The sequence below is a fragment of the Setaria viridis genome, chromosome 9 (genome assembly GCF_005286985.2).
Source record: "Setaria viridis chromosome 9, Setaria_viridis_v4.0, whole genome shotgun sequence".
Classification (NCBI taxonomy): domain Eukaryota; kingdom Viridiplantae; phylum Streptophyta; class Magnoliopsida; order Poales; family Poaceae; genus Setaria; species Setaria viridis.
In genome coordinates, this window is record NC_048271.2 from 16426368 (window position 1) to 16446545 (window position 20178).

The following is a 20178-nucleotide window of genomic DNA, read 5'->3' on the forward strand; positions in this document are numbered from 1 at the left end:
GAGACTCAATATCGTTTGCATTTTAGCCCGGTACTAATGTGAGCACTAGTATCGGACCTAACGGATAGTCCTCGAGGAGCCCCCCGTGACCCCCTTTAGTACCGAGTGGGGGCTCCACCCAATACTAAAGGTCACCTATTGGTACCGGGTGGAGGCATTTAGTACCGGATGGAGGACTCCACCCGGTACTAATGGGTCACCTTTAGTACCGGGTGGGGTTCCCACCCGGTACTAAAACTCCTGTCCCCCCTTGGCGCGCGCTACCCGCTCCTCCTCTTAATTATCCCATCTCCCCACAACGCTACCCATTCCTCCTCTATCTCTCTCTCTCACACACACACAATCTCCACCTTATCCCATCTCCCTTCCTCCTCCTCCTCCTCTATTGCCTCCCCTCCCCTCCCCCTTCCGCTCGCCCCTCACTGGCAGTGAGGAGCAACGGCGGGGCGAGGTGAGGTGGCGGCGGGCGGATGGACGGGCAGGCGGAGGCCGGATCGGCGGCGGGCGGGCAGAGGAGGGTGGGGGAGGGCGGAGGTGGGGGTGGGCGGCAGAGGGTGGCGGTGGGAGCGGTGGTGGGCGGGCGGAGGAGGGCGGTGGGGCCGGGTGGAGGCAGGTGCAAGGCGACGGGGGTAGGGGGTGGGGCTGGCGGGGGGATTTCCTTTTTTTAATTTTTTTAACACCCCTTTAGTACCGATTATTTTAACCGGTATTAAAGGGTCCCCTTTAGTACCGAACTAACAGTACCGGTTGCGAAACCGGTACTAAAGGGGTTCCCAACCAGTACTAATGACGCATTCCCCAATAGTGGATTTGGAGAGGAGAATTGCCACCCTATGATTGTGTGACTTACTAGTTCGTTAATATCCAAGATTCATTATGCATTATTATGGCCGTAATCATTCTCATTAGATTAGCATAATCCATGACATGCATGTATTAAAAGAAATTATCTAGAGAAATGCTCCATATGCAATCTTTGAAATCGTTCCACTTCGTTGCGTTCAATAATAATGCATGAAATTAAATTAAAAAAGGAACTGAAGGAGAGAGCGCACATGCCCTTGCGTTGGCTCAACTTCTTCAATAGTTGGGTGCTCCCTAAAGCGCTACTATAGACCAGAGAAAACGTACACGGGAGTAAAAGAGCAACGGACAGTCAATCCAAGCACCCAACTTCTTTCCAAGGGAGAGGACGGTACTGTAAAAAGAAACTTGCAAACTTGCTTGCATGGACGCATGCATGGCATGGCACATATACTCCTACTACGACATATATCCTCCCGCTCGTTCAAAGCTTCGGCACGATGTGAACTCTCGCTTTCCCGGAGCTTTGAAAAGCCCGGCCGGCCGGGCCCCCGGCTGCAAACTTCCACAGCAACTGGACGAACGAAAAGTACTGGCTGCCCTACTAGCACAAGTCCAACCAGGCCATCTGCTTCCACCGGAAACTTTACGAAAATCAATGGCATTTTCTAAGTTCACAGTGCACACGTGTCTAAAAATAGTTGTGCTATACTTGCACGAGGGACTTCACATCCACATGTACAATATTGTCCTGCTACATGCTGGGTCAAGTAAATGTTTATGGGTCAGTAGTGCTATATGATAGTAGCTTATTAATTAGTTACATTGGTATCGGACTATATGTCGGTCGGTCGTCGTGTCCCAGCTCGTCAAAAGGGAGGGCACGTACATGTCGATGGATCGGCCATGCGTTCACATGCGAAGATGCCAAAATAAGAGATGGATGGTCACATCGGATGCAGCATATCTTTTAGAGTAGTATAGCTATAGACGGTCAAGGGATATGTGATGTGTCCTAACAGTGACATTTGGTTCAGCGCCAACGGTCAAGGGGCACGTACGTCCGAGCGACCGCCGCCACAGGCTAGGTAGCAGTAGGCAGAGCCGGGCCGGACATCGCCGCTTTCGGAAGAACAACGTTGCATTCGCCATCTTTCCCACCTGGATCCGGAAGCTAAAGTTTAATCCGCGTCACATCAAATATTCGAAGGCTAATTAAGATAAGTTAATTATAAAACTAATTACACAGATGAAGGCTAAACGGCGAGACGAATCTATTAAGCCTAATTAATCCATCATTAGCAAATGGTTACTGTAGCAGCACATTCTCAAATCATAGACTAATTAGGCTTAATAGATTCGTCCTGTCGTTTAGCCTCCATCTGTGCAATGGATTTTTATAAATAGTCTATGTTTAATACTTCTAATTAGTATCTAAACATTTGATGTGATAGGGACTAAAGTTTAGCCCAGGGATCCAAACACCCATAGAATATACCACTATTTCCGTGTCTGATCAGACTATATATGCACAATATTAGTCAAACTGGGTTTTTCAAGGACCTTCTTTTTTTGTCCCCATAAATAAATACTTTATTATTAGAATTTTACTAACACATGAGCGCACACACGGAATCCTCTTTGCTACGCACTCTTCCCTTTAAACTTTTATCTTCTCCTCCACCCATATCATTCCACCATCACCGTGAAATACAATAGGATCCTCCCTCTTCAACCCGAGCGATCCCCTAACACCAACTCTTGCGGTGCACTGCGCCTCTGCAACCACCTCCCCCCCCCCCCCCCCCCCCCCCCCCCCCCCCCGCGCCATCCATATACAACTGACATTTTCTGCCGCCCACCCTAGTGGCCTGCGACGCCCCCCAACCTATCACCCCACCTCACCCCATTGCACCTACCATAACCATCAATCCAACCTTTTCCCAGCATCGTCTTTAGATCCAACAACCATGAAACCTAAAAGCCTTGAGCTCTAATCTCAAGGCACAAACTCTAACATTGGCATTGGCATTGGCATTAGTGAGTTCTTCTTTCTCTAATTTTTTTTCTCTTATCCTTCGATCACCAAACCTTGCGCGAGTGAAAATAAGCATTTTTCATTACTTTGTAATAGTCGTTTCTTTTAGATTCAAAGAGTGGACAAAGACCGTATGTAGCAGCCTCCGATCCCCAACGCGAACAATGTTGCCTTCGTCAGCATTCATTATTCAACCATCTCTACGAATTTGCACGGATAATTGTAACGCCGCGTCGCCGTGTTTGGGCACCTTGATTGTTTATATGCTTGGAGAGCACGCACCAAGTATAAACAAATTTCAGCAACTAGTTTAAGTTAGCAAGCAAACGAGTAGCAACATTTTATATCTGCGCCACACACTTTATCGACGGTGGCAGACCAGTCGACTATACTATATGAACACAAGAGAGAGCAGAATTATTTTGCTCACTACCTTCCGATTATAATATATTCCCTCCGTTTCAAGATGTAAGTTGTTTTAGCTTTTCTAGATATATAGATTTTGCTATATATCTAGACATAACTCTATATTTAGGTGCATAGAAAAATCTATGGATCTAGAAAAACTAAAACGATATACATTTTGGAACGGAAGGAGTATTATTTTTCTTTTACCAATAAAAAAATAGCATGCACTGCAGAAGATAATCATATATGCAGGGAGTGTATATTTGGCTTTCACGGGTCCTGCATGCCCATCTTGGCCAATGTATCTGGACGAGTTCTGTTAACACGAGTGAAAGAGAAGCAATGAGCCAACAGTAATTTGCTTAAGAATTGGCCAGATACACTGCTTCATTTTTTTTCTATAAACAATACTACTCCCTCCATTTTAAATTTAGGTCATTTTTTCTTTTTTAAATAAATATTTTTCTAAGTATCACATATATCTAGATGCATAGCAGCAGCTATGTATAAAAAAAAATCAAAACAAATTTAGAATGGCGGGAGTAGTACATATCTTTAATTTTCGATTGTGAAATTGATCAGATGATAGCGTGTTCTATGTTAGGATCTGGATTTCGTTTCTCTCACACAAAAAAGGATGAACTCGACGTCCAGTAATAATTAGCATCATGAAGGATTAGCTAGATACAGTGTAGCATTATTTTTCCCAGCACTATAAATGAGTACCGCTGACGTTTAATTTCAGCTGTCAGATGTAGATGGTATTATAGGATGAGTAACCAGATGGAACTTGCTAAGATATGATCTTGACTCTATTTTTATATATCTTTCTCCAGGGAAAAACTATTGATTCCTAATTTGAATAATGAATGGTTATGCACGTAACTTAGTGATGCTGTTAGCTTAGTAGCGTTGTACGAATCAAAACACAAGCTAGGGATCATGTTGTGACACTGTCAGTATCCGGGTATCATGGACGTGCAACTTAAAAAAAAAAAGGGTTTTATTGTTAGCGTCACGTATATGGCATCTAGGAATCGTGTGCGTGGATATTCGTTTGAGCCGTCTGTCTCAAACTAAACCAAATGAAAAGTGAATATTCGTTTAGGCATCACATGCATGGTGATATCAAGCATTTTGTCAGAGCCGGTGCGCCTGTGCCTGCATACCCCAACGTTGCTATCTGAAGCTTAGCAAATTGGCCCCTTCATGATTGGTCCAGCTTTGTGTTGGGAGGGCCTTGAAATGTTAGCATGCATGCTACTGCCGTCCATGATATAATCTATCTTTGTCCTCCAAACTGGGTTCCACTGGCCTTTGAATTTTAAAATCAGGCACTGAATCTCCTAGGATCTTGCTGTCAGTTTTAATAGGTCATAAGTTAATGCGTGGTGTTGTCATCTTTTCCTAGTGGGAGTGTGACATGGGCATATGGCTGGAAAACCAATCAAAATAAAGGATGATGCTCTGGCTGGCTGGCTGGATCTTGTAAATGGTTGACATGGTAAAGGTACGGTTACATGTCCCGTTCCACCATGAAATTACCTATACTGGCTGACAGCAAATGATAACTCCTTGCCCGGTGTGAATGTGAAATTTTGGAAACGTCACACGTAACCCTACTTATAAACTACACTATGGTGAAACCTGGTCAAGCGACCGCTTCTTTTAACGAAATGAATACAAATAATGTACTCGGTCGACTGTTTACTTTTTACCACTATTACATAGTGGTAGGAAAACACTTGGCAAGATCGTCGTTTGTCTTTACGAGCCTATAGTGAGCGATTTGCTAAAGTCACTGTTACATCACCCGTGGAAGAAAAGAACACGACAAAGATCACTGTTAAGTTTATCGGTGTATGACCGGTGCCCGGTGAGTTTCTTTAGACACTATTACATCACTAGTGTGAAAACACTACGAAACATACTACTCCTCATCTCACGCGTATCTAGTCGCCAACACTTACGTCATGCCAAGCTACACAACCAGCGTGACGGCACCGCTAGTACCATTATTGTGTGATGACTGACATAGTAAAACCTCTTCTCCTAGACCCTGTCTCCCCCAACACCCCCAGAGTTAGCCGTCACAGAAAATCCCCGAGCCAATCAATCCCGTACGCCCACTCCTCTCCTACCCCCTGTCCATCCCTCCCGGCCCTGCGGGCCCCACCCGATACCCCCATTTCTGAGAAGCCTCTCTGAAAGAAAAACTCCACAGCTCCTTTTCCTTCAGGAGAGAAAAGAGACGGGGTGGGCTCCACACTCCACGGCATGAGTCCGACGCTGCGGCCAACGCGCAGCACTGCAGCGCGGGGCCGGGCCCACTGCCAGCCAGCCAGGCAGGCAGGCGCACGGCGAAGAGGAGCTCGGAAGGCTACAAAACGCAAAGCGTGCGCGCGCGTGCGTACGCGCAGTCGCGTCTCGCCATTTTTTTTTCGCCCCACGTTTTCTAATTCTGCCCCTGCCATCCTTCGGCTCGCTCGCTTCCCCCTCCCCTCCTGCTCCTGCTGCCCCTGCTACCATAAATACCCCCCGCCGGGGACAGCCCGTCCCCGTCGTCCTCCTCCGCCGCTCCACTCTCCTCCTCCCCCGCCCCCGGAGCACCCGCGAGTCCCGAGCGAGAGATCCCCTTCCCACTCCACCCGGGGCCAGCTCTCGATCGCCGCCGTCGCCGAGCCGATCGATGGGGAGGGCGCCGTGCTGCGAGAAGGAGGGGCTGCGGCGGGGTGCGTGGAGCCCCGAGGAGGACCAGCGGCTGGTGGCCTACATCCGGCAGCACGGCCACCCCAACTGGCGCGCGCTGCCCCGGCAGGCCGGGCTGCTCCGCTGCGGCAAGAGCTGCCGCCTCCGCTGGATCAACTACCTCCGCCCGGACATCAAGCGCGGCAACTTCTCCGCCGACGAGGAGGCCCTCATCGTTCGCCTCCACCTCGAGCTCGGCAACAGGTCAGCACCAGCTGCCCGCCACCTCCTTTCCATTCCCCTCTCTTGTTTTTTCTTCTTTCTGGTCTTTTGCTTATCCATTTTCCCCACATATTCCGGTTTTGATTCCCATTCCCTTTTTTTTCCGTCTCAAAAATAAATATGCTTAGATTTTTGTATGAGGAAAATTTGCTTTTACAATTTTTGTGTTTTATTTCTCTCCGCAAATCAAAAGAAAATAAAAGCATTTCTTTCTGGGGCATAAAAAAGCCTGCCGGGTGGGCCCTACTGCGCTGCAGGCACCAACAGTGGCTCAGATGGGAAAGATACTCTGCATCATCTTTTCAAGGCTTTTTTTCGTACGGCTTTATCATTGCTCGGCGGCCATGGCCATAGCCGCCTCGAAACCATAAACTTATCCTCCACCACAAGAGGGCCAGAGAGGACAAAAGCTCCGGCGATTAGCCTAAGCACCCCACTTGCAGATTAACCAATCCCGGCCATCAAAGTCGCCAGAGATTCCATCTCGTTTGGCCTCTCCTGCCTCATATGAAAATCCTGCGCTTGATGCGGTAGCAGACTAGCAGTGCAGCAACATTGCCATTCGTTCACCACTTGCACAGCAACTGCTCCGATCCTGGACCACACACCCCTGCCTGGTGCATGTGCAGTGTCAAATTTTTGCTTAGCATGGCATAGATTATGGGGGAGAATTGCTGGTGGGGATGTTATCTTCCAAAAAATTTTTTGCAGTGGGATGCGGTGCCCAAGGATGTCCTGGCTCCTGAGCCCGCATCCATCCTACCACTTTCAGCGCACATGAGAACCCCAGTCTCTGAATTCAATGCCGGAACAAGTTTTCTTTTCCCTCCATAAACTAGTCACGAGCTTGGCAAGGAGGAGTTGTTTTCTATACTTTTCTTGAGAGTGTTTCGAAACGACCTTACACTGCACGTTCACGGAATCAAATCTTTGCGGCATCACAATCACAATCTTGCAGGCTTGCATTGCATCGCGCAGATTTTTTTTATTTATTTCCGTGTGTATGTGAACTGTTTTCTGCTCGTCGTGTTCCTGCTGGCGCTGACAGCTGAATTTAACGTGGCAACGCAGGTGGTCCGCGATCGCGGCGCAGCTGCCGGGGCGCACCGACAACGAGATCAAGAACGTGTGGCACACCCACATCAAGAAGCGCCTGGAAGACGACGCGGAGGCCAACGCCGCCGCCGCCGGCGGCGGCCGGCCGAAGCAGCAGAAGGCGCGCAAGAGCAAGCCCGCTGCCGCGGCCAAGAAGGCTACCGCCGCCGCCGCCGCCGTTTCGGACAGCAGCGAGCAGCAGCCGTTCACGACGGCGTCGCCGGGGCTGTCGAGCAGCGTGAGCAGCGGCGAGACGACGTTCTCCACGGCGACCGAGTCCACCGCGGCGGTGTCGTCGGGCGACAACGCGGCCACCACCAGCGCGAGCCCCCAGCCCGGCGCCGCCAAGGCGGAGATGGAGATGGAGAGCTTCAGCTCGGCCGAGTTCCCGCCCATCGACGAGAGCTTCTGGTCGTCGCCGGACGTGGTAGACATGGGCCTCGGCGCCATGGACGAGGAGCTGGGCCTCGCGGGCCCGCCGTCGTTGTCCACGAGGGACGAGGACATGGAGTTCTGGCTCAAGATGCTGCTGGAGGCCGGCGACATGAGGGACTTGAGCGTCTTGTAACAACAGCCATTGCAGAATCGAGCTTAGCTGCCACCGTGCAAGATTAGAACCATGCTTTTTTTTTCTTTCTCTTTTTTCTGTTGTCTCTTTTCCCATTTTCCGGCGATGAGAAAATGTTGGGAAATTCGATCGGGTGATTTCACCCTTCTTAGAAAAAGAATACTAGCGACATTTCGTTTGTTCTTTAGCTGGCGAATCAGATACAGTGCACATCTATCCTGGAAATGAGATGGCCACACCGGTTAAATGACATAAAATTTACCTTCCCTATGTTTTTCCATTCAGCCTTGACAAATTAATTGCCTTAAACCCAGATTCGATGTATTGGGCAAGAAAAACAAATGACCTGCAAAATTAGCACTGAACTAAGAAGTCCCTGGCATCGTTTCAGAATACCACACTTGTCACAGTTCATTGTACCGATCGTGACTCTTTCCGTTGCAGCACATGGTTAACTCGTTCCTTGGCGGAATGAAATTTAGTTGTGATAGAGCTGGGTGCACTGTGGGGCTATGGCACCCATGTTTTTCGCATGCGTGCAGACTGCAGAAAAATGGGCCTCACTGTACCTCCAGCCCTTGCGCGTCTATGCGTCCAGAGCCAGGTAAAAACGCGTAAAACAAGGAAGAATTCACGGTTCGAACAACTGAAGACAAATTACTTATCGTCTCGTTTAGGAACATATCGTTATATTACTAGCCTACTTAGAGGTTGTCTCATACAGTGTGGAATGGAAGCAGAATATGCAGTTTTGTATAGTTCTGTGGAAACATTCACCATCTCTTTTTTGGATGCAGTTATACCAAATTTCTGTGACGTGCTATACATTGTCTTTGATCTTATTGCTCCACCTCCGAATGTTCATGGTTTTACTAGTTGGATTAAACAGGGAGATCGGAAAACCAAATTTACACATGTGGACCGGGGCAACAACGATTTGCTAGGCAATACGGTCTTTCGATGCTCGGCGCTGGAGTCTGGAGATATCATGAATTGTAATTTAGTTCTCCGATTGGTTATGTTTAAGATGTTTTGTGCGTTAATAAATTTCTTCCTTAATTTAGGTCGTATAGCGTTTGGCTACGAAGCCGGAACAATCATCATCTAATTATCTAAAAAAATCTATATGTGGATGCTTCTGTTTCTTGAAAACACTGTATGGATGCTGCAACTGTCGAAGAAATATATATTACAAATGATATATAATCTTTGCAAAGTACCAGCAGAGACGTTATTTCAGAAGTCTCAAAGCTGGGTGGACATATGCTTTTAATTCACCGAAAGCAACTGAACATTTCAAATGTTTGGCGGATTCTGAACGCGAAGTGTCAGCTGCAACAAAAGGCTAACTAAACCACTACGATTAGCGAACTGGACCGAATTCGATCGGTTGACCGCGTCAGTCAAACGATCTAGCTAGTTGAAGTTTGCGATGTTTGGGTTCACAAGGCAACTAAAGTGAACGTATCAAGTGCCGTTAGGTGCTAATAAGTCGAGAATTTACCTTGGACTTTGTCACTTTCTAGATTCGGCGCCTCAAGTCGTAGCTGCAGGCATGAAGCTCTAAGCCTAACGGGACAGAAAAAGCTAGGTCACAGTTTCATACATCTGAGATCTCATGTTGTCCCGTCCCCCCCCCCCCCCCCCCCCCCCCCCCCCCCCCCCCCCGATAATAAGACATGAAAGGACATTTTCATGTTTCATACATCTTTTGAGTGAGCCATGCAGCAAACAAGGACTGCTAGATTCCCATCTATATATCCTTTCGCTTTTGCAAATTGGGCCTTTCTGCAAAAGGTTCAACGGTCACGGTTGTCATTATCAAGTTGGTGTATATGTTAACAAATGAAATAATGAATTACGTAGGACCTTTGTATAGAATTCACCCCAAATTTATGTGAACGTTCAGCATTCCGAAGCTAGGTATGCGACATACTTTTGGCACCACCGCCGTAGAAGGCCAGAAGAATCAGGAAGAACTGGCAAAATAAAGATGATGTGAAAACGTGTAGGGCTATGTCATCAGGCAACTCAGAAAAACCAATGTGAAGCCGTCATACCGTTTATCAACGCCCCGGACGTCCAAGCAGAGCTGACCCAGCTGCCTGCTAGCTTCCACCTCTTGTGTGTGTTTCAAGCCCCGGTAGAATTTGGCTCAGTCAAAAGCTAGATGATATCACGCACAAGTAATATAACAGCCGCGGTAGGGGCAATAAACTGCCACGGATTAAGCTAGGTCGTCTGAATCAACTCGCTGCTGCAACAGCATGACGTGAACACGGGGCAGACTAGGCTCCGTGCAAGAACTGACGCTGTGGCAGGACTTGGTTGTCCTGGAGAAAATATTTAGTGCAAATCAGCTCTTGACGGAAACGTAAAAACTCTCTTGAAAAACATAGTTACAAGTTTGTCGCAAAAGTTTTTTTTCTCTGAAAACTTCTAATTGTATTCTTAAGAGTGTTTTCAGGCACGTTCCAACCGAAGACGTGGTTTGCACGGGATATTTTGTCGAAATAGCTGTACAGATTCTTTTAAGAAAAAAAAGAAATGGGCCAGTCAAGGATATGTACAGGAACTTCAAACTTGTGCACGTCATTGTACAGTTGATGACACGGTCCATGGCGGCCGAACGTGTACAAGAGCATGCAATGCATCTTCCATACTCCTGCAGCACCTATTGATGATGCGAGCTATTACAGGTAAGCAGGGCGCCGCTGGCACGTAGAGATATGTCTTTGGCGCCGATTTCGGCCTACTAGCTAGCTACTCCTACTTCTACTTGGGCGACGCCGGTCAATGGTCCATGGCTGAGATAGGTCGGTCATGTCATGGCATCCTGCGCCTCCCTGTTGCGTCCACACACGGGCACACGGCTATAGCTAGCTCCACGCTCCGCACGCACGGCCCAGCGCGCGGCGCGACTCGTCTTCTCCGCTTCCGTAGATGCGTGTGTGTTCCTGCTGAGGGACTCGGCACCGTCGCGCGCGCACGTGGCGCACGCGGCGCACGCGGCAGGGACAGGTGGCGCGTGGCTGCTCACGCCATCGAGCCGCCGGCCAGGCTGCTGCTGCTGTCTCTGGTTTGCGGCGGGGCGGCGGCGGCGACGGAGACGTCGGTGTCGCTCGCCGGGTAGCCAACTAGCCATGCACCAATGCTTATCCTCCTCCTCTGCAACCACAGCGACTCTGAAACTCTCAATAATGCACGCGTAGGCGCGTAGCTGCTGACTAGCTGGCGAATGGTCCGAGCTCTGACCGTGCTTGCACAGTTGCATACGCATCGAGCTGCTGAGACGGCTCGCTCAGTCGCGCCACGGCTCCAGATCCATCGCATCCGTACGTGCTTCCTTCCAGCCGTCAGGCAGCGCGCATGCACGCTGCACTGCAGCTATCGCGGCGGCGGCGGCGGCTCACGCGAGCCGCCTCCGTCGCTAGACGCTAGTACTAGTCCGCTGTAGTGCTGGCGGACGACCGGAGGCGACCGCGACGCCTGTGTCGACGATCGCGATGGCAATCTGGCATGTGTAGAGTCCGCACACGCAGCTTCTACTCCCCTGTCCCCTGGCCCTGGGACGCGAAGATGTGATGGTGGCGGCTACCGTGAGGAGGTCAAGGCTGGTAGGGAAACCGTTGGACTTGGATGCACACGACCTGGATGCTAAGCATGTTGGGCTGATGAACGATTAGTTAAAGCATTGGGGCTACCAGCAGCATTTCTTGACAGTATCAGAGACCAGAATCAGTTAAATATCTTCGAGCAGGAGAACCCAAACTTCAAGTTGCCCTCTGACCAGAGATTTGTTTTGTTTCATCCAACCTGGCAACTTGAGCTCAAAGTTCAAGTTATCAGATCGAGTAAAACAAGATGAGCATCCAGGAGAATGTCCGACTCTGGTCGGTCATCGCCCCAGGACAGCAGGCGAAGCGGGGACGCACTCGAGTCGACGATACATCTGCCGAAAGCAACCGACGAGATCAAATACATCTCTCAAGATTCAGTTCAGCTTAGCGGCGGCGAGCAAGGACTGATTGAAGCTTCGTTTGGAACACAATGAATTTCGCCCAAGAAGTCCCGCTGTAATAAAAACAGTAAAAATTCCACGGAATTCAAACTGGGCCTAAATAGGGTCCTTCATCACGGGAGCAACAAAACCATGGCTCCACTTCCATCAGATGGTCAAGCAGTTCAACTGCGGGTTTCAATAAATGTCCTGCAAATCAGGCAAAAAAGGAGCTACAAGCCTCATACACGCTGGGCGAAGCCAGCAACGCACCTGCACCTCGATGTGCAGCAGTTCTGGGTGAGGGAATCTATGAACGAAGCTGGAGTTTCTTTATTCAAAGCATAGGTGTAGCAATTGCTATTCAAAGTTTACTCGAGGCATGAGTAAGCGAGCGCCTTCTCCTCGGACAGCTCCTGGGCGGTAGCATCCATCTTCTTCCTCGAGAACTCATCGATCGGGAGGCCTACCATGACATGATAAAAGATCAGGCACCTTGGAAATTTTTAACTCAGGGATTTTTGGAAACTAGGTGCATTGTAACTGTAATCTACAATAAAACAATATGACTGAAGCCCTGAACAATGGCCTAGGGCCACATACCCAATTCCTACCATATTAATGGCAAGTTTTTCTCTCCCTGAAATCCTTTAGGCCAAAATAACTACACATGCAGAATGCAGATTTTCGCACACCAAAGGCTAGGGGAGAAACTACACCATCCAGCTATCCAAAACACAGTTAACCAGAAAGATGCTGTATGAACAAACAAGGCACCAAACAGCTGGAAAGATTACAACAGCAGCATACCTTGAACGATTTTCCATTCACCGCCGCTGCATGTTACTGGGAATGAGTAGATCAGTCCAGCAGGCACACCGTACGAACCATCAGAGTACACACCCATGGAAACAAATGTTCCCTACAACCAAAGAAATGAAGGTGTTGATGCTAGTGTGTATTCAAAACCAATAGAAGCGAGAGGGTCCAAGTCACTGAAGCTAACCTCAGGGGTTCCAAGAACCCAATCACGGATGTGGTCACAAGCAGAGCTGGCAGCAGAAAGAGCACTGGAGAACTTCCTTGCCTTGATGATTGCAGCACCACGCTGCTGGACGGTCGTGATGAATTCCCCATTTAGCCTGTTAGAAAGAAAGGGCGACCATCAGTTCCTATCTACCAGGAAATAGAAACAGACACCGATATCATAAATTGTGGCATTTGAGATTTACCATTCATCATCAGCAACAAGTTCACGAACAGGCTTATCTCCACTGGAAGTCTTCACTGTGGCATGGTTAACATCAGGGTACTGAGAGGATGAGTGGTTACCCCATATAATAACATTCTTCACATCACTGACTTGGACATTAAGTCTCTCAGAAATTTGGCCAAGAGCCCTGTTGTGGTCCAGACGGGTCAAGCAGGTAACATTCCTCTCAGGAATAGATGGAGCAAATTCTTTCAAGATAAGAGCATTGGTATTTGCTGGGTTGGCAACAACCAGAACCTGCAGAGCACAGACAAGGTATTGCAAATCAACAAGTAGAAACAGCAAAGAAACATAATGAAGCAGACATGGCTCCTCCGAAAAACAAGGGTACATAATAACTGAAATTTAGATAGATCATTTGAGTTCACATTTTATTGAGGATACTTGTCAAGGTACAAGGCAATGCAGATAATCACGGTCATTCAAGCTCATAAAATGATAAAATTGGGTAAGCCCATTTCATAGTGGCCGTAGAGTGCACTATGAATGTATCACCACCCAGATGATTAAATCACATGACAACAATGTATCCTAAATGACTAGACTCAGTGCGTGGTGACGATGGATCACATCAATAATGAGCCCTCTTCCACCTATATGTAGTTTGAGATTAAGTTTCTTTTGAAGTGGACAACCTACATGACTGAACCCAGTGTGATAGATGACAGTGCATCACCACCTTGACAAAATTAAGTGCATGATGACAGCTACTATAAAAATTGAAGGGTGTATATGATGCAGATGCAGCCTATACCTTGCAGTTGGGGGCCGCATGAGCTTCGAGGGCAGATGCTTGACCTTTGTAGATTGAAACATTTTTCGACATAACATCTTTCCTCTCCATTCCCTCCTTCCTGGGGAATCCACCAACCATGACCGCAACATTCACACCAGTGCAGGCCTCCACAACATCAGTTGTCGCGACGACTCCTATAGTTTACCAACGTTTAAACACAAGCAAGAAAGACAATTCACATAGAAGAGGCAGCACTTTCTCAAAAGGATTATAAAAGCAAACCAGCTTACCCTTAAGAAGAGGAAATGCAGCATCTACCAACTCCATCTTAACACCATTAAGAGCTTCAGCTGCTGGTGGAATGTCAAGCATGTGCAGAATAACAGGCTGGTCCGCACCAAGCATAACTCCCCTAGCAATCATGGGGACGAGCGCATATCCAATTTGCCCTATCCAACAAAAACACAAATTAGCTCACATTGCCTCATAAAGATTAGCACGAATCAAGAGAAAGACTAGTTTTCAATTGTCACTTTGTATAAATTACTTTTACTGTGGCAACAGTGAGTGATTATGTAATCCTAACTCCTCAGAAATAAAATCTATTCAACTACAGGCTGATTCTGCTCCGTTTCCAGTAAACAACCTTTTCAGATGATATTATGTGGGACCTTTCCATGAATAAAAATGTAAACCATTGTGCAAATGGAAAATTCACCCAAAAACCTACTTGACAATTCCAGTTAGTTTCACTTAACCCCTACATTCATCAGGTTTTCATTAGCTGATATATTGCACCCAGCCAATCATTTCCAGCTTTTTTAATCCCAGGATTTGGTAGAAGAAAGGTAGCGTTACCCCTGCTGGGTTAACCTAACTGCACATCTTACAATGTCTTCATGAACAAGAGACCACAAACCATACAAATATACCAATATCCCTACTATGGAAAGTGAGATCAGATAATAGAGGACCACTCAAATGTTAGACTAAGCCAGAAAATCTTTAGTGACTCGTTAGTAGACAGCCCCAGCACGCTGCACCAAATTTTTGTCATGCTCCTTCAAATTGAGATTGATCAATCTCCCTCATGCCCATGCTCATCACATTACATTTGGTTACGACTTAAAAAGATCGTAGTGGGCAAAATCTCATACATATCCCAGGAGGGAAATCTGAAGCAATGTTTTGGATCCAAGTTCAACATATCTATATCACAAGAAGCCAAGAACACCCCCAGATTGGCTAGATAAATTTTTCATGATAAATTTATTTACTTGAAAACCAATTGAGTTGTACAAGTAATGAAGTACTTGGTAGGCATGAATATCTACATACAGCATCCATTGCACCATCTGCTGAACAGAGTCATGTGCACGTCCATGCACATACAGAATATGACACTATTTCGAATCATAGCATGTGGAAAACCTAAAAGCCAGAATATATTCTTGCTTCTCATTCTATTATGCTACATGGACGCACATGCTTTATTGTTGATATATATTTGGAGAAATATGACAACTATTAAAAAAATCGCAAATACCATCCAACATGGTATCAGAGTGTGAGGGGGGAAAGGCCACCATCACTGTTGAAGTATAATAAAGTGGAACTCAAAGCAAATATGCATTGGAGATAAGCTCAAATACCATGAAAGGCAACACAAGCAGCAGACAGTAATTATTGTATTGTGGTAAATGCATATCAGAATAGCTCCATCGGACAAGAACATTACCAAGCATGTTCTGCAATTGTATAACTACTGTATGCATAACCTAAAGAAATGGATAATGAGCAGAATTATCTACATTTTTGCTACTCCCGCTTGTCATGATAATAGAAATGCAAGAACTGGGATATCATGCTACAACTGAGTGGACAAGTCAAGACATTGCCAAACAATTAGGCATGGCAAATTATGGGGCCTAAACAAAAGCAGCTTGGATGCCTACACATACACCTACACTGTGAATACTAAGGCAGATTGACTGATTATATTATATGATTAAGACATCTGACCAGCTAAAATGTTACATCAATCTGGGCAGTGATTATATCACACAGGCCATTTATTCATGCAAGTTTTAGCATGCAAACCCCATGCATTCTATAACATAGGTCCCACCAGATCATCTGAGAGGATGTAATACATCAGATCCACTCGTTTGGTGTAAGTGTAACCACTCACTCCAAATCCCTAAACCACATCAGATCATGCTACTATCCCGAAACTTTTTAAAAAGTTAGACTACAGATCGCAGCTGGCAGCTCAAGATCAAACTATCGAATAGTAAGCAGCTCAACAAGTTGAGACAGCAAGTCCCGCAAAGCACTAAACCATATCAGATCGAGTGGCTACCTGAGATCTACCCTGACTACCCACCAAGCCCAACAGCACACATCAGATCGGGCAAGCACCTCAGTGTGGTCAAATTTCACCAACTGAACAGAGCCGGTGACAGTGAGCTCTTCCACTGGTTGACAATTCTACACGTCAACCCTAAAGCCCTAAACCCCGTCAGATCAAGCGATAAAAACTGAGATCCAGTGAGTTTCGACACTCTAAACCCAACCGGATCGGATCGGATCGGATCGGGCTCGTGCTCACTAGGCCAGATCCGAGCCGGCCAGGACAAAGACGACACCGGGTACTACGTGGACTGGGAAGAAGGGTCGTGCGCAGTACCTGCGGCGCCGGTGACGAGCACGCGCATCGGTTCCTTCGCCATCGGAGCTGGTGGAGGTGGCGCCGGGGAGCTTCGAGAAGGTTCTGGAGCTCGGGGGTTTGGGAGTGGCTTTGGAGGAGGCGGTGACTAGGAGATAGAGAAGGGGACGCGAGAATGGATGGCCACTATTTAACAACGTTGTGGTGACGGGGAGGCATGGGCAATCCGTTGCCACCCGCTTTGATGATTACATCAACAGCTAATCAGCAACTGACAGTAGGCCCGAGAGAGGCGGGGGCCTTTCGTCAGTGTCAGTGTGCTTTCCGATTAGTCGGTGGGCCCTAGGCAAGCGGCTTGCGAGCAGTGTACGTGACGCCATGACGCTGTGGCCTGTGGGCGCTGGCCCAACGCCCACGGCTTTTTGGTTTTTGCAGTTCGGCGATGAGATCTGGATGGGAGAAGCGGAGGTGGGGGCCGCTGTCAGCTGGACAACGTGGCTGCTTCGGCAAGCTGGAGCTCGATGGATTTCTGCAGTTTTCTTGCGAATTTGTTTTACAGGACCGAAGCAGCTTTGCTGCGACATTATCGTTGTGGAGAGGAAGATGCTTCTCCCGAGACGTGGCGTGTAGAAGATGCCACTCTTTTCACGGTGGCGGTGGTGATAGGCCGATTGCAACTGATGGCGTCCGTGACCGGGCGTGTTTGGTTATCCACACATCCGAGATCTCTGATCTAAAAGCTAAAGCCTATATAAAAAAGAAGTTACATCTGACCTAAAGGCATGTTCATCTGGTCCCGATTCAGCAGCTAATGCTTGGTTTGCAGCTACACATAGATGACATGTCACTTTCTTAGTCGTGCATCATTCAGCCTAAATTTCTCTCACAATTATTGCAATTTTTTTTTCGAGGATGCTTCATTAGATTTAGAGAAACGATGCGCACTACTCTTGTAGCAACTACTGTAAGTATATAAGGCTAGTCTTCCACTACTGACACTCGATAAATGCATCTTCCTTGTCATGGTATGATTTTGAAGCTCGGGGAATGGCCATGTAGCCTCAAAGTATTTATTTTCAGAAACAAATTAAGTTTGATCTACACAAAAAATTTTAGAAACGGAAACTTCTTGGTGATTGGCGAAGGTTCACACTTCACGCACACCCTCCTCGACCCTCATGAAGTCACAGTTGACTCAATAGGACCATCTTTATAGCAAAAGTCACTTTCAAATCCTATCTAGGCTATTATGATCGTCTCCCCCGTTGAAAGAATCTTGATGTCACCTAGAAGGGGTGAATAGACATAACATGAAATTACATTCAATACCGTGGATTAAAATACTCTGCCAAAACCGAAACTTCCAATTTCCAAAACCGGAACCTTTAGTTTTGGCTCGGGCAGAGAGAACCTCCCAAAACTATGTGTTGCGACTGAGCTCAAGATCGAACCAAACTTGAACTGTATGCTCAGAGGATGTTTCTCAGCAGGCTTTCAAAGTTCCTGCAGTTCACAAACACAAACACCTGAGTAGATCAACTAAATTCACAAGTTCAACAATGAATGCAAAATTAGGCAAACCACTTGGCACCTGAAATAACCCCATTATTACATATGTGTTGTATTTTGAAGCATATTGCATTTTGACAGGAAATACGACATAATCAAAGGGGGTTTATATAAAGAGCTTAATGGATATTTGGACATGGTCATTGAGGGAAGCGTGCACGAGGAAGGAGAGGACCAGGAGGGCTAGAAAGGGCCCAGAACGATCGGCCTGGGACCCTCCAGGCTGATCGGCCCAACCCAATTCTAGGCCCGGTCGAGCTCCCGTTTCTTCAGCGTGACGTCCACAACATCTTTAGGGTTTTTCCATCGACCATTGACCCAGAGCCGCTTCCTATGAAAGACTATAAATACACCCTCATGGATTACAAGAAGAAGAGTTGGAGAGAGAGGAGAAAATACCATGCAAACAACATCCACCGCCGCTACAAGATCAGAAAACGGAGAGAAGATTGGATCTAGAGGAGGCCACGCGAAGCGGAGCACCAGGGGGAGTCAAGAACCCCCCTGAGCCGATTGGCTCAGAGGTGCCCAGGCCGATCGGCCTGGGGCTTTCCTGCCCTCGTTAGTCGTCATCTTCGGTTCAGTTGATCTACTATGCGTCCTTTACCCAAAATTGTATCAACATGTGTAAGATCATGGGGTAAAATCTTTGTTTGTCCTCGGGGTTGTATGGAGATCTTGATTTGTAATCGTTGAACCTCTTGTTTAAGATATGTTTGTTCTCAGTCTTATCTTGATGATGCTCTTTCATGTGATGGCTGGCCAACGCTACTTTGGGTTGCTTATTTGCTTACCTAGAACGATTATCCGACTGTGTTCTTATTGTTCAATAGTTGAGTACCCTTGTGTAGGACAGTATGAGAGAGGGAAAGTGTTGAGCATGGTTCACATCTGTCAATGTTTAGACTCGGCAACCTACCGAGGGAGTACCTGAGGTAGTGTTTTATGCGTGGGGCTCGCCGAAGACCAGGAACTCGATGGTGAACTCGAACACACGATTTAGACAGGTTCGGGCCGCTTATATCGCTAATACCCTACGTCTTGTGTGTTGGTTGGATTGTATTGATTGATGATTGTTTAGAGGGGGTCCCTGCCTCACCTTATATTGCACGGGCAGGGTTACAGGTCGGTTGTTGTACAAGAGTACTAGTCGGATTCAACTAGAGAGTCATACTCTAATTGCTACGAGTAGTTTCCTAATCCTCGACTAGTCCTTGTGCGTCACATAGATCACGCCGTCCTGCACCGTAGTCTCCATGCCTGACACGTCTTGATGTACAACCCCGTATTGTAGGACTATCCAAGCCTCCCGGTGGGCCTATAGATGTATGGCCGACAAGCCCTCGAGTACTTTTTAGTCAAATGTAGCAGTCCTGAGTACTTCATAGACGTTGCCGACTAATTTGTGGTGCTCCTTTGAGTACTCCATCGGATTGAGTCTTCAAATGTGCTCGAGTACTGCCATGTGGTTAGAAGGTGCTCAAGCCTCATTTAACTTAGTCTTGAATCTTATATGGAAGTGCGATTTAAAAAAATTGCACTCCATATGGAGTAGCCCTTGAGCCTTAGGTTGAATTGAAGAATCAGGGTGAGGGTCAATCTTGTAATTTCACATCTTTTTCCCCCTTAAAACCCGGAGAAAAAACTTTTTCTTCAACGAGCACGTGGCACACAGCCCCCGAGCCATTACATGACTAGTTTGGGTATAGGGATCAACTACTGGTCCAACGTGACCGTTTGCCTTGAGAAATCTTATCTCTTCCGAAAAAATGGTAACCGTTCCAGCAATAACTGATGGCTTGAAAAATGGAATATTCCCCGTAATCCTTGCCGCTCAGTTACCTGTGCCGCGATTATAAATAACGGAGGAATCTTATCCCTTCCATTTACCCGAGCTAGTGCGCCTGAGCCATTCATCTTCTCACTATCGCCCTAGCGCCGCTCCGAGCACTATTGCCCTAGTGCCACCACTTGCCATCCCGGAGCACCACCACCCCCACTGTGTAGCCACCCAGCTGATGCGCCAGAAGACCATTGGAACAATGGCAC

The 20178-nt window shown here is 47.3% G+C and overlaps 2 protein-coding genes across 2 annotated transcripts; one reads left to right on the forward strand and one right to left on the reverse strand.

The window, feature by feature from the left end:
* Positions 1-5668: 5668 nt before the first annotated feature.
* LOC117835358 (transcription factor MYB30) lies at positions 5669-8070 on the forward strand. Its single transcript, XM_034714720.2, has 2 exons — positions 5669-6202; positions 7292-8070. Exons 1-2 carry the CDS (start codon positions 5940-5942, stop codon positions 7881-7883), a joined length of 855 nt encoding a protein of 284 aa, XP_034570611.1. The 5' UTR covers positions 5669-5939; the 3' UTR covers positions 7884-8070.
* A 3925-nt stretch (positions 8071-11995) lies between these two features.
* On the reverse strand, positions 11996-16741 carry LOC117838656 (malate dehydrogenase, cytoplasmic). The gene is made up of 7 exons (XM_034718771.2): positions 16582-16741; positions 14183-14341; positions 13911-14086; positions 13116-13393; positions 12890-13025; positions 12694-12805; positions 11996-12349 (listed from the first exon to the last, which is right to left on the reverse strand). The coding sequence occupies exons 1-7, from the start codon at positions 16622-16624 to the stop codon at positions 12255-12257; spliced, it is 999 nt and encodes a 332-aa protein (XP_034574662.1). The 5' UTR covers positions 16625-16741; the 3' UTR covers positions 11996-12254.
* Between the last annotated feature and the right edge of the window lie 3437 nt (positions 16742-20178).

Excerpts from the sequence above, each read along its gene's own strand:
- LOC117835358 (XM_034714720.2), top strand. The coding sequence starts at position 5,940 with ATGGGGAGGGCGCCGTGCTGCGAGAAGGAGGGGCTGCGGCGGGGTGCG. Across the intron at positions 6,203-7,291 it reads CACCTCGAGCTCGGCAACAG|GTGGTCCGCGATCGCGGCGC; the intron begins GTCAGCACCAGC and ends GTGGCAACGCAG.
- LOC117838656 (XM_034718771.2), bottom strand. The coding sequence starts at position 16,624 with ATGGCGAAGGAACCGATGCGCGTGCTCGTCACCGGCGCCGCAG. Across the intron at positions 14,087-14,182 it reads TGCATTTCCTCTTCTTAAGG|GAGTCGTCGCGACAACTGAT; the intron begins GTAAGCTGGTTT and ends GGTAAACTATAG. Across the intron at positions 12,806-12,889 it reads GGGTTCTTGGAACCCCTGAG|GGAACATTTGTTTCCATGGG; the intron begins GTTAGCTTCAGT and ends CTTTGGTTGTAG.